Source organism: Jaculus jaculus, chromosome 8 (assembly GCF_020740685.1).
Source record: "Jaculus jaculus isolate mJacJac1 chromosome 8, mJacJac1.mat.Y.cur, whole genome shotgun sequence".
NCBI lineage: Eukaryota > Metazoa > Chordata > Mammalia > Rodentia > Dipodidae > Jaculus > Jaculus jaculus.
In genome coordinates, this window is record NC_059109.1 from 53,290,619 (window position 1) to 53,304,246 (window position 13,628).

At 37.7% G+C, this 13,628-nt stretch overlaps 1 protein-coding gene across 4 annotated transcripts in view; it reads right to left on the reverse strand.

Annotated features, from left to right (window-relative positions):
* Ano3 (anoctamin 3) overlaps positions 1–13,628 on the reverse strand; it is a 334,161-nt gene that overhangs the window by 17,534 nt on the left and 302,999 nt on the right. For all 4 annotated transcript variants that reach the window (XM_004660858.2, XM_045157621.1, XM_004660859.2 and 1 more), the window contains 4 exons: positions 9,370–9,467; positions 5,371–5,504; positions 3,752–3,904; positions 974–1,121 (listed from right to left, as the gene is read on the reverse strand). In XM_004660858.2, the coding sequence (XP_004660915.1) occupies positions 974–1,121; positions 3,752–3,904; positions 5,371–5,504; positions 9,370–9,467 (533 nt within the window). The remainder of the gene's footprint in view (positions 1–973; positions 1,122–3,751; positions 3,905–5,370; positions 5,505–9,369; positions 9,468–13,628) is intronic.

Genomic DNA, 13,628 nt, shown 5'->3' on the forward strand with positions numbered 1-13,628 from the left:
GGGGCCATGATGACTAATGTTCTTACAAAAACAAAAGGGGGAGATGTTGGACCTTGAGAGGCCTGGACGCATGGCCTAGTGGAACTTCCTGAGCCTAGCTAAAGTTTGGCAACCTGTCTCTGGCCAGCTAGTACTCAACAAGACGCCTAGTGGCTTCTTGCCTGCTACTTCCAGACAGAAGTTGGAGTTATCATTTCATTTCAATAGTCACAGTTTACTATTGGCCCTTACCTCTCCCCCCAGCCTAGAATCCCCACCTTCATTCTCAATATTATATAGGCAACCGTCTGTAACAATAAAGTGAGTTCCTGCTTTGACAAGACTCCCGACTCAGTGTGGTTTTTTTCCAGTGACTAGGAGATGTTCTGAGTCGTCTGACGCTCATCCTTCTCCTCAATCCCTTGGGAGAAACCAGTGGGCCTGGTCCCTCCTCAGCACTACCTAACCACCAGGGAGAGCCCGGCATTCCCCTACTCTAAAATGTGAATTTGAATTTTGGCAGAGAATATGTGCTAGATAGATATATCAAGGAAATGATTTCCTGCATCAATAAGGTCCTTATCACTAAATTGTAGCTCACAGCTGAGTATTTCCAGGGCTACAAATCTCCCCTCACACTATCTTTTCCAGCTTGTGATTAACCTGTGTGGGTTTCACTTTTCCCATGATAATAAAGATCTATCTGCATTGGATGCTTTGGAAGGTCTTCTCCAGCTCTAGAAAGTGGCTCCTAAATACGGCACAATATTCTTGGTGTTTTAAACCAAGAAATCCAATTTCAAGAAAACAAACACAGAATCTAAAATTATTTGTTTTAAAAATATTTTTAACCTCATTTGATTTCATCTGATAAACACATTATAAATCTGAGCTTCAGAAATATTACTTTTAATGGTCACAGAACAAAACTTCCTAATACATTCTCATTGTAATTCCAAACATAAAATTTATCAGAAAAAAAAATTAACCTTACTTTTCCTTTGGCTCTACATGATTTGCGCAGGGGCCATATTTGTATTTATAGACGAAACGTGGGATGTAGTCTGATGTAATAGCAATTACAAATGCATTGGTGATCACAGCCAATATGCCAATTCCCTCCAGAATCCCAAGCCAGATCCCTGGAAGGAGAAAGATGAAAGACCTTGAATGACTCATTTTCAAGAGGAAAGTGCTGAGACGAAGCTTATTCCAGAAGTAATGTCCCACATGTTCTAGAGCCACAGCTTCATTTGTTGTTCACATTCTTTCTGGAGTCCCTCACTCTAGATATGATATCTGTTCTTATGCCTTCTTTAAAAAGAGAAAATAGACTCTATCTAGATCTGACAATTTACATGCTGTAAAGGATCTGGCTTGAGTCTGTAACCAAGAAACATGAGATAAATGCCTAAGGTATTTTAGAGGTTAGAATACAGAATTTTTAATGCTGAAACAGTAAAAATATTTACCTTAAGCAGGGTTGTGTAGCCTTTGAAATCTCTATATCCAGTATGAGTTTTGCTTTTAATATTTGTCATATATACTTTTCTAGTAAAAAATATGAAAAAGTGAAGCAAGTTTGTTAAGATCTGAGAATTACTGGTGAGCTTCTAGTTTGGAGGCAAACTGGGCATCAAACAGAAAAGCTTTGAAATTCTAAAGAGACTAAAAATCCTTTTGATTACAGTTAAAACTGTTTAGGATTAAACTTATCTTTAAAAATGATTATCAGGGGCTGGAGAGATGGCTTAGTGGTTAAGGCATCTGCCTGAGAAGCCAAAGGACCTCCCCTCTCTTCAATTCCCCAGGACTCACATAAGCCAGATGCACGAGATGGCACATGCTTCTGGAGTTTGTTTGCAGTGGCTGGAGGCCCTGGAGTGCCCATTCTCTCTCTCTCTCTCTCTCTCTCTCTCTCGCTCTCGCTCTCGCTCTCGCTCTCGCTCTCGCTCTCGCTCTTGTTCTTGCTCTTGCTCTCTGTCTGCCTCTTTCTCTCTCTCTCTCTCCTTCTCTCTCTCTCTCTCTCAAATAAATAAAAATAAAAGATCATATATATACATATATGTTTATGCATATATTTTCAGAAGAAAGAAGCCTTGGAACAAATGATCAAAAAAGCTAAAGGTGGTTGAATAACACAACAGCTAAGTTATCTTCTCTTTCAATTTTTGGGGCATACCTACATCATGTGAGCTGCAATTAGAAAAATTAAAGTAAAAATATCCAAGCTTACTTAATGGAGAAATCCCAAGATAAGGAGTCAGACTTCATATCAAATAATACTTGTGTACACCAATTGAAATACTTATCCTAACAAAAATTTTGATACTGTCAAAAGAAAATAGCTAGAGAAAATAAATGCCTAATATACAAAAGATTCTAAAACTTTATACGAAAATTCAAGGGAAAGTGAATAAGGAATGCAAGTGAGCACTTTGCTATGGCAACGAAATAACAATGCATATATTAAAATGTTTTCAATGACAAGCATTCAGAAAATTGGCCTTCAAAACATGTTTGAAGATGTGCCACTAGATATCCAAAAATATGAAACCCTTATAACACCCAGTGTTACTTAGAAAGTACATGAACATAGTTTTATATATTGTTATTAGAATGACTCATTAGAATGTCATAATTACTCTGGTTATTTTTATGATTAAAATGTGTGCTTTAACCTACCAAACCAGATATATAGATGCTCCTAAGTGCCTATCAGTGAAGTTGACTTAAAATGCTTGCAGCATTGCTCAGGGAATTTTGCAGAAGAGGGGGCAGAAAGATTGTTAGAGCCACAAGTTGGAACATTTTTCACTGAGACATTGCCTCTCTTCCATAACTGACTGCTGGCCCCATAATGCATGACCCACAATCCCCATGGGGTTGATTTGTACCCCCAATGAGGAAGGTCTCTTCAGAAAAGGGGCAGAGAGGAGGGAAAGGATGGTACCAACATGTGATGTTTACATAAAAATTATGTCCATAGCTAATAATAAAAATAAACAAATAAATGTGTGTTTTAATATAGTAGTTATATTTTTTGCAATTGAAATTACAGATACATTGTACATACATGGATATATAATATATAATGTCTGTTTATATCTATGACTATTGGTCTATTTATATATGTTTATTACTATAGTGGGCAAATACAAATAAAAATGGATCTTATATTTATATGCAAATATTTTATGTTATTAACATGAATTAGACTAAAATTTGGAATAGAAGATGTTCATGAAGAAAAACATGCAGAATAATACATATGTGTGTATATGGTGGTTTGATTCAAGTGTTCCCCCATAAAATTGTATTCGGAACACTAGGTCTCCAGCTGGGAGCAATTTGGGAATTCGAGCCTACTGGAGATGATATATTGTTGGGGGTAGGTTTATAGGTGTTATAGCTAGCTTCCCCTTGCCAGTGTTTGGCACACTCTCCTTCTACTGTTATCCACATAAATTCAATCTCTAGTGAGAGTGACATTCCCTAATTCTGGAATAGTGCCTTATTGCTACATCCTGTATCAGGGACAAATACTATGTCCTTGCACAGCATGGAAACAAAAGAGAACAATGCCATACCTTCTGCCTTTTGATAAAGATACTACCTCATCTGCAAGTACTCTGCCCTTAGAACTTAATTATCACCTTAATGTCACACCTATATATTACAATGTCATGCCAATTTTTAGCATGTGAATTACCACTTTGCATTTCCTGGCATTATCTATCAGTATAAAACCTACCGAATTTTTTCATCTTACCTATGTCAGTTGCTCGTGCTGGCAGGGGCCTCCGCCATTGGGTGACAAATTTGTATGCATCCAGTCTGATTTCTATGATATTGTTTAACAAAGCCAAAAGCGGAGCAAGTGGAAAAGCGGCAACAAAGATAGTGGTAAAACCAAACTGCAAAACTAAGAGAAAAGAGGACCATTAGAGAACTAGTCATATGAATAGTATGATGTACTGACAGCATCCTTGTGCCAAATTAGGGGCTATACATATATATTACCTTTAATCTGGTCAATATCCATACAAATAACTATGTTTGTCTCATTTTACAGGTGAGGAAACTTTAGCTACTATGTGTTAACTAAATTTGTTAAAATGTTCATGACTAGAAAATGTTAAAAGTAGTTTCAAACTAACATATGGGTAAGTTTAATGCTTTAATAATATGTCAAGAAGAAAGGAGGAAGGAGAAAAAGACAAGGCAGAAGGAGGAACAGGGAAAGGTAGAGGAAGGAGAAGAGGAAAGAGGTGACAGAAAGACAGGCAAAAAGGACACCTTGAAGGAACATGCTTAACTTTAGAAGGGACTCCAGGAAACTGCAATAAATATCTTGCCTTCACATTTATTGGTGAGTGAAACAAATTTAAGGCAATACTGTTTCTAACAACTGGAATGAGAACCCATATTTTTAAATAAAAGTAATATTCTTGAAGAAACCATGACCCAGACTGGGTTTAAGGAAAGAATTATTAGGAAAAGAAAGCATTAGTTTCTTTGAGTGGGATATTCTACCTTATAAGGGAATTGTTCTATCTTTACTGTGTTTCATCACAATATTTGCTCAAGAGCCTCATGTGTGGTGTATATATGGTGTGGTGTGCATTCCTATAATCATAGCACTAGCAAGACTGAGGCAATAGAACTGTGGGTTCAAGGCTAATCTGAATTATATAACAATTCAAGGTCAGCCTTGGGTAAATGGGTTCAAAAAAAAAAGACCCTGCTCTGTTTCCCTTCCTTCCTTCCTTCCTTCCTTCCTTCCTTCCTTCCTTCCTTCCTTCCTTCCTTCCTTTCTTTCTTTCTTTCTTTCTTTCTTTCTCTCTTTCTCTCTCTTTCTGTCTCCCTCTCTTTCTCTCTCTTCCTTTCTCTCTTTCCTTCTCTCTCTCTCATAAAAAAATCTAAAAGAAAAGGAATGAAAAAAGAGGGCTGGAGAGATGTCTTAGTGGTTAAGGCACTGGCTTGTGAAGCCTAAGGACCCAGATTTGATTCCCCAGGACCTATGTAAGCCCGATGCACGAGGTGACACATGCACACAGGTGATCCATGCTCACAGGGTGGATCACGCGTCTAGAGCTCATTTGCAGTATCTAAGACCTTAGTGTGCCAGTTCTTTCTCGTTCGCTCTCACTCTCTCTTTCTTAGTTTATCATTAAACAAACAAAACAAAAAAAAAAAAAACTTTTAAAAGGAGAAAAGAGACAAAGGGGCACTGCTCCACACATTTGGCTCTGTTGACATAAAGGAATACATATGTTTTAAATGCTTAGGGCTGGAAGGAGATGTTATATGTTTGGAACTAAAGCTCATGTGAATGAAAGAAACAGTATCAATAAGGCCAAATTATCCTGCAGAATAGACTTTTCTTACCCATTTCTAAGTACTCATCCATCAATCCATGAATGTTCATGGGCTGCAGATTCCAGTCATTTTCCCATTGCGGTATGGAAGTGTCTTGTCTTCCCCGCTTGATCTTTTGTTGTGACCACCAGTTCTGAATCAAACTGCAGCATAGAACAAAGCAGGTACTTGTAAGCTCTTACTTCACCACCTGGGGGACAACTTATATTTCTTTAAGAAATAGGGAGATGACTTAGCAGTTAAGGCACTTGCCTACAAAGCCCAAGGATCTAGGTTCAATTCCCTAGCAACCACATAAGGCAGATGCACAAGGTAGTTCATGCATCTGGATTTGTTTGCAGTGGCTAGAGGCCCTGGCACACCCATTCTCTCTCTCTTTCTCTCTGTCTCTCTCAAAAAATTAAAATAAAAATAAAGAAATAGGGCACACCAACTACTCTTAGATTGCACTATGCATACCTGGGAATTGGAGGTATTTGATAGTTTGAGCTTTTAAATAAATTAGAAACAAAAACAGTCTCAACTTTAAAAGGATTTGAATGTTAATGTCACAAAGTTAAAATAAAAAAAAATTTATTAGAAGGTTTAACAAGAGAATATAATCTACCATATGAAACTCTTTGGCCCTCTAAGCCTCCTCATATTTTATTTATTATGAATTCAATGCCCACAAAATAAGATGCTTTTCAATATTTATTAGGCAAGCATCTATTTCTACAATTCCTTCTTCTACCTCAGCCTATAAAACTTCTTAAACTCCTAGGAGGTTGCCTACAGCCATTAAAGTTGGGTCCTTCATTTCTTGTAACCCAGTGTTTTCTGGGTTATGATACATGGATATGAATGGAATTATGTTCACATAAAATTCTGTAGGTCTATGTAAGGGTTCAAGTGACCCAGGTTCTATACCCTTTTATTTGTTCTATATCAACTGATTGCCTCTCTGAGTTTAAAATTATGAGATGTTTAGGCACTGGTGTCTCCATTCTGCTACAATAGTAAAGAATAGTGGTGAATAAGTCAGTAACTGAGACCTGGAAAAGAACAAATCTCTGTCTCTAGCCCTGGAATAATAATGAAATCACGTGACTCAGAAATAGCCTACTGTGCATATGTGATGAATTTATGCATAATACATACCTTAAGAATTTTCAGAACAAGAAACCTATCTTCACATCACAATGTAATTTTGATAGGAACATTTTATTATTTTTATGAGGCAGAATTGGGTATAACAGTTGAATTAAACTTAGTAATCATAAAAAAAAAAAGAATTTGACAAATATTTCTCTAGCATAAGGTGAACCTCATTGAACTCAGTGAATGATACCTGATGCTCAGTTTTGATAAATTGGTGCTACAGTGGCAGTTGGAAGACCATTCTTGTATATAAACCAGAATATCAAGCAGTGCTCATGTGGATGGCTCATGGAAGCTGTCCTCAAACTCTCCTGGAGAGGTAAAAGGGGACGGAGGTTGTTTCTGTTTTACTTACTGTGGTTTTGTATCAAGTGTCACTTGAAGAGAGAGAATTGTGACTTCAAACTTTGAAAATCCCTGGTTTGATGACTGATCCATTCCTGCTAAGTTTTCTCCCATGAGGCGTTTGTTTGTGTGTTTGAAAGACGCCATCAAGATACCCCCATACTGTGGTGCCCACACCACTTGATATACATGATCCAGGGTGACTGTGATCAAGGCCATGGTTAAAATATACTCTGACATGCATGATATACACAGCAGGCATAGAATAACGATGACACCAAGAGTCGTTCTTGGGAGCACAGTCACCACAACACCATGCTGCCTGTGCTAGCAAACACAAAGAGCATGCTGGGTCCTGTGCATCTAATTTCCTCAGCCGTAATCACAGGATGTAATCCATACGTTGTGCTTTAAGTGGCCAGCCAAGACTGGCAAAGATGTAACAAATAGACTGGGTACCTTCATTCCTTGTACTGTTGTCAAATAGAGATTTCCTTTAAACTGTTTTAAGTATTTATAATTTGTATAAAATCTTTTAAAGACATTTAGTTTTTGTGGCTGTTGTAATAGGACTGTTTCCCTGACTTCTTTCTTAGTATATTTGTCATTGGTATATATACACAGCTGATTTTTTTAAATATTTAATTAACTTATTTATTAGTTAATTTATTTATTTAAGAAAGAGGGGAAGAAAAAAACAGAGAAGGAGGAGGGGAGAGGGAGAGAAAATGGGTATGCCAGGGCCTCTAGCCATCGCAAATAAACTCCAGATACATGTGCCACCTTGTGCATCTGGCATTATGTGGGTACCAGAGAATGGAACCTGGGTCCTTTGGCTTTCAGGAAAGCCCCTTAATCACTAAGCCATCTATCTAGGCCCAGAACTGATTTTTATGTTAATTGTATATCCTGCCACATGGCTGAAAGTGTTCAGCTTGAGTAGTTTTTTGGTGGACTATTTAAGGTCTAAGTGCAGAATCATAAAATCTGTACATAAGCCTAGTTTGACTTCTTCCTTTCCAACTTGTATCTCTTTTACTTTCTCTTTTTTTTATCACTCTAGCTAAGCCTTCAAATACAGTGTTAGATAGTAGTAGGAGGAGGGGCCAGCTCTGTACTGTTCCAGGACACACTGGGAATGCTTCAACTTTTTCTCCATTTAGTATGACACGGGCTTTGGGTTTGTTGTATTCTTTGTTATGTTGAGATATGATTCCTCCATTCCTAGTTTATTCAGTTTGTTTGTTTGTTTGTTTGTTTTTGTCATAAAGCAGTGTATTTTTTTAAAGGCCTTTTCAGCATTTATATATTCGTTAAGAGTTTTTTTTACTAATTCCAGAACTTGCCATTTCCATGAGCCCCAGACATTCTATAGTCTTTGCTCCCCATAAGACTGGGATTTAATTGTGTTTCAGAGTATAACATATATATTCAGCATCTTTGCCAGCATTCCACAGAAAAAAAAATCTTATTCAAAATGATGAAATTAGAATATTATTTATGACATTAATTCTGTTCTAAGGATTTGAGGTAGGGAGTTGTGAAAAGCATATCAAATTTTGTTCCATCCCAAATTTCTTATGTTAATGTTTTCTTTTGAAAGGAACAGAGGTCCTCTTCAGTTAATATTAACACCACCAGCACAATTGGTTTGTTAATAGCCCAAAGATATCAGGAAGTTAGTTTTATTTTCAATAACCTATGCTGTTTTAAAAGTTATGCAAGAGTGCTGCTTTCTTGGTAAACCTGGTACCAGCACAAGGGTGAAGGAGATAAACACAGAGAACACTCAACTCCGACCAAACCAGATATCCAGAGACACAGAGGTTCCCAAGAGCTCATCACTGAAGTAGACCTAAAACAAACCCAACATGGCTCAGGGAAATTTGCTGAAGAGGGAACAGAAAGATTATTAGACAGAGACATTGCCTCTTCCCCATAACTGATGGCTACCCCCACAAAGTATCATCCACAATCCAAAGCAAGGAGGGTCCCTTTGGCGGGGGGCAGGGAGGAGACTAACAATGGTACCAACATGGCTGTTTCCATAGTGAGTATGTATATAACAAATAAAGATATTGTCATAATAAATTTTTTTTTAAAGTTGCCCCAGTATAGGAATATGTGAAACATGTTTATATTAGACATTTCCTTTAATTCTTTCATCAGTTCTTGAGGTAGATGCAACAATTGAGCTTATTTTATTTTATTTGAGAGAGAGAGAGAAGGAAAGAGATAGGTGTGCCAAGGCCTCCAGCCAATGCAAACAAACTCCAGATGCTTGTGCCACCTTGTGCATCTGGCTTACGTGGGTACTGGAGAATCAAACTGGCATACTTAGGCTTTGTAGGCAAATGCCTTAACCACTAAGCCATGTCTAGCCCTGAGGTTCATAAAACCTTAACCTATACCCTGTCACACATTTGGTACTATGTCCTTGTCTATCTTATGACAAGCCCTAAATTGTGTAAGCATTTGTGTACGTGTGTGTGTGTATAAAAAGTTTCAACATAATATGCTCACGGATATCCAAGTTCCATGAAGTTGTTCCATATTTGCTTCAAGAACATTATAACGCTCATCTGGAGACAGAGATCAATCAAGCAGCCACTAGGATGACACTGGAAAGGAAGGTTAGAGCTGTAATTACCTTGCTTTGTCCCACTTGGCTCAAACATCACCTTTAAATTGTTCAGTAAGTTCTAAATCTGAGTCACATTTTGCTCAAAAAGAAAACCAAGACACATAGACAAAAAAAATATGTGAAGACTTGTTTTTTTTTCTGTAATAATGAAATTTTGACAAACTTTAACAACAATAAAAATCCTAACTTTAGTGAATACTTACTATCTACTGAACAGTTAAGCATGACCATACTCTTTTATTTGTTTAATTTTTTTATATTTTTTTTGGTCATTTTTTATTTATTTATTTGAGAGCGACAGACACAGAGAGAAAGACAGAGGAAGAGGGAGAGAATGGGCGCGCCAGGGCTTCCAGCCCCTGCAAACAAACTCCAGACACGTGCGCCCCCTTGTGCATCTGGCTAACGTGGGACCTGGGGAACCGAGCCTCAAACCGGGGTCCTTAGGCTTCACAGGCAAGCGCTTAACCGCTAAGCCATCTCTCCAGCCCAGCATGACCATACTCGATGAGGCTATGAAATACTCTATATTCATGAATAATCACTAACAAAACACTAATTCTTAGATACTATGGTTATAATTTTGCTTTTATGACCTTTTGTATTTCAAAATAATTTTAGACTTGCTGAAAACTTAAAGATACTTCAGAGTTCCCAAGTATTCCTCTCCATTTATTTACTGTCATTGCTCTTTATATTAGCATGATGTACGTGTGAAAACTCAGAAGCCAACATTCATACATGGGAATTAACCTAATCCAGACTATATATTCATTTTCCAGTTTCTCCTCCTCTGCCCAGGATCTAACCCAGTAAACTCCATTGCATTTGTTTTCCATGTCTTCCATTACCCAATGGCATGAACTGCTTTTCTTTTCTTGGAACTTTGAGAATTCTGAAGAGGGCTGAATGACTATGAAGTGGAAGGCCACTTAGCCTGTGCTTATCTGATGACGTTCTCATGTTATCACCAGGGTCGTGTCCTAGGGGAGGTGATAGTCATTGTCATCACATCCTATGAGAGATCCATCATATCTGAGAATCACTGCTGAGGAAAACCTTCATTGATTGCCTATGTAATAGTGTTCTCCATAATTTTTTTCACTGGAAAGTTACCCATTTTCCTTTTTCTTCTGTCTTTAGAAGTTATCTACTTAGTTTAGTTCACTCTTATGGTAATGAGGAAGTGTTAATATCTGCCTCCTGGAAAAGTGATAGCTTCATAGGATATATTTTTCATTTGATGAGTGCATACCACAAAATATGTTCTCAGTCTGATTCCAAATTATATTCTATTCCTTTGCTTCTTTATATTTTCAGTAAGTTGGATTGAAACACACACACAAATATGATCTCAATGAATACTTCAACTTACATGTTTTCTTAAAAACTGTACTATAAAAGTCATTTGGGTGGAAAAGTGTGGGTCTGATTCTTTAGAAATGGGTTCATGCTCTTCCTTTAAAGATGATAAATTTATAGCTTTGATCCACAGTTTCTATTTCTATCAAATTGTGCTAGTGGGACTTCAAAAGAAACAAATAATTAGGACATGAAAGAGCCTGCTCTCCCAGCTCCAGCCCAATAACTTAGTATTCTCTATTCTGAGACAGAGTGTAGGCTTGCAGACGGTCGTGATGAATGCATGGCAGAGCCAGAGTCTCCCATCTGAGTTCATCTCTTCTATCTTGAATAAACTTGGGATTCCTGAACTCTTCCTCAAATACATCCTAAATGAGTTGAATAGAATGTCTCAAACTGAATTACTAAGCCACAGAGACAGAGCATAGATCAAAAAGATTGTTTTAAAATAGTTTTATTTGCAAGCAGAGAAAGAGGAGGATAGAGAGAGAGAGAGAGAATGAGAATGGGCTTGCCACGCCTCTTTGCCACTGCAAGTGCACTCTGCATGAATGTACCACTCTGTGCACTTGGTTTATGAGGGTACTGAGGAATTGAACCCAGGTCATCAGGCTTTGCAAGCAAGACATTTTAGCTATTGAGCCTTAATACCAGCACAAGGGGGAAGGAGACCAACACAGAGAAAAATCAACTCCTACCAAATCAGAGAGCCACAGCCTCAGAGGCCCCCAACACCTCATCACTGAAGCAGACCAAAAATGAATCCAACATGGCTCAGGGAAATTTTGCGGAAGAGGGGGCGCAAAGAATGTCAGAGCCACATGTTGGGTCATGATATGTAGAGACATTTATTGTACCACTAACTGTGGGCTAACTCCACAATGCACGACCCATATGCCTCAACAAGGATGGGCCAATGGGGAGGGGGTAGGTCACAGATCAGCCTAAGATTATTCTTATGAATCCAGGTTAGATGAAATCTTTTCTTCATCAGTTGCTTCAAATTACAACTTAATTATTGGGGTAGTTTCTGGAGTTTCTAATTTTCTTTCTTTTTTTTTTTTAATTGAGAGAAAAGGGCTTGTGAGATGGCTGAGCAGTTAAAATGACTTGCTTACAGAGCCTGACAGTGCAGGTTCAATTTCCCTGTATCCACATAAAGCCAGATGCACAAAATGGCACATGTGTCTGGAGTTGGTTTGCTTTGAAAAGGGGCCCTGGTTTTCCCATTCTGTCCTTTCCCACCAAACATATCACTCTCCAAATAAATAAAATATATTTATATTGAGAGAGAAAACTGTATTTTGTCTTTATCACAGTCATACCTTCTGCCTCATTACTCATTTGTACAAAGATTCAGAAGTGAATTGGCTTATTCAAGGTTTGCGGTGTTGACTTGTGCTGAGGGAAGCAATCGTTGGTCCTCTTCACCGTGTACCATACTGATTAGATTCTACTTACCAACTATGTCTGCTACCTTGAAGTGTAGGCTCAACCCAAGACAGTACTATGTGCGACAGGTAAAGAGCCATGTAATTAGATTGTTCCCCCCAAAGATAGCCCAAAGTGGGGAAGCTAGAAGACAGGTTATTACAACTATGTTGAAATTGAGTCTTGATGAGCTTGTGGTTTAAAATTTTCTTTATCTTCACTTTCGAGAAGAGAATCTAGTAGTGTTTTAGTTTGTCCCACACACATAATGATGGCCTTGCACTAAAGCCAAGTCATCAATACTCTAAAATTCATTTGGTTAAACACTCCCACATAGAATATGTAAAATGCTATGGATGAATGATCCAAACATTCATCACAACTGTACCATTCAAAATCATGTGGTCATAAGCAAGCTAGAATTCAGTGCTTTCACATTTTTTTCTCTCTCCAAGTGAACATGTGAGGTGGTGAGTGTCAGTATCTGAACTTCCTAATTTATGATGGAAGTAGGGTAAGGGATAGATAGACAAACTCTAATCCCCATGGTTCTTCATTTTACCTACATTAGAATTTTTACTCTAAACCTAACTCACATGTGTGAGCCACACAATTTAAAGTTACCTTCTGAATATATATTATGACTTAAATCTTTAATAAATTAATTAATATGGATTTATTTTGTCTATATTTATAATTGTTGTACTGTCTGTAAAGTACAACTTCCTGGATTTCTGTTTTAATTTCTAAATTATAACAAAAATGAGAATAAAAATAACAATAAAGAGGCTATTGAATATAAAGAGATAAAATTATAAAAATAAGGTATGTTTGCAATTTAAAACTATGATGTCTTAGATCTAAAAGGACACATGGCATATAGAAAAACATGTTATTTAAACAAAAAGAAGGAAGAATAAGGGCTAAGGTCAAAGTCACCCATGAGTAAATTACATGCAATTATCATTGCTTTTTATTTCTATAATGTTCAAGAAAATGGCCTCATGGCTGCTAAAACTCAGAGCAACCCAAATCAATCCTGAGCAGCTCTATGCTCCTGCTGCAAACCAGAAAGCCCCATGTGGTCTGACAGAGGCTGAAGAGACCTTGCCATCACACTGAGGTGGTTCTGACTGTACTGGGACAACCTAAAGTGCTACTTCTTTGCTTGTGGATATGATGGCAGTCACCTCCTGCATGATAATGTATGTAGCTGGGAAAAAAGGGAATGCACATTGGGCTCTCATTGCTGACCTCCCCTTATGGGAACCCATGACATGGATGGATCTACCTTTCCCTATTTTCAATAACATCACTTCTGCCTAGGAGGCATACAGGCTCCTGA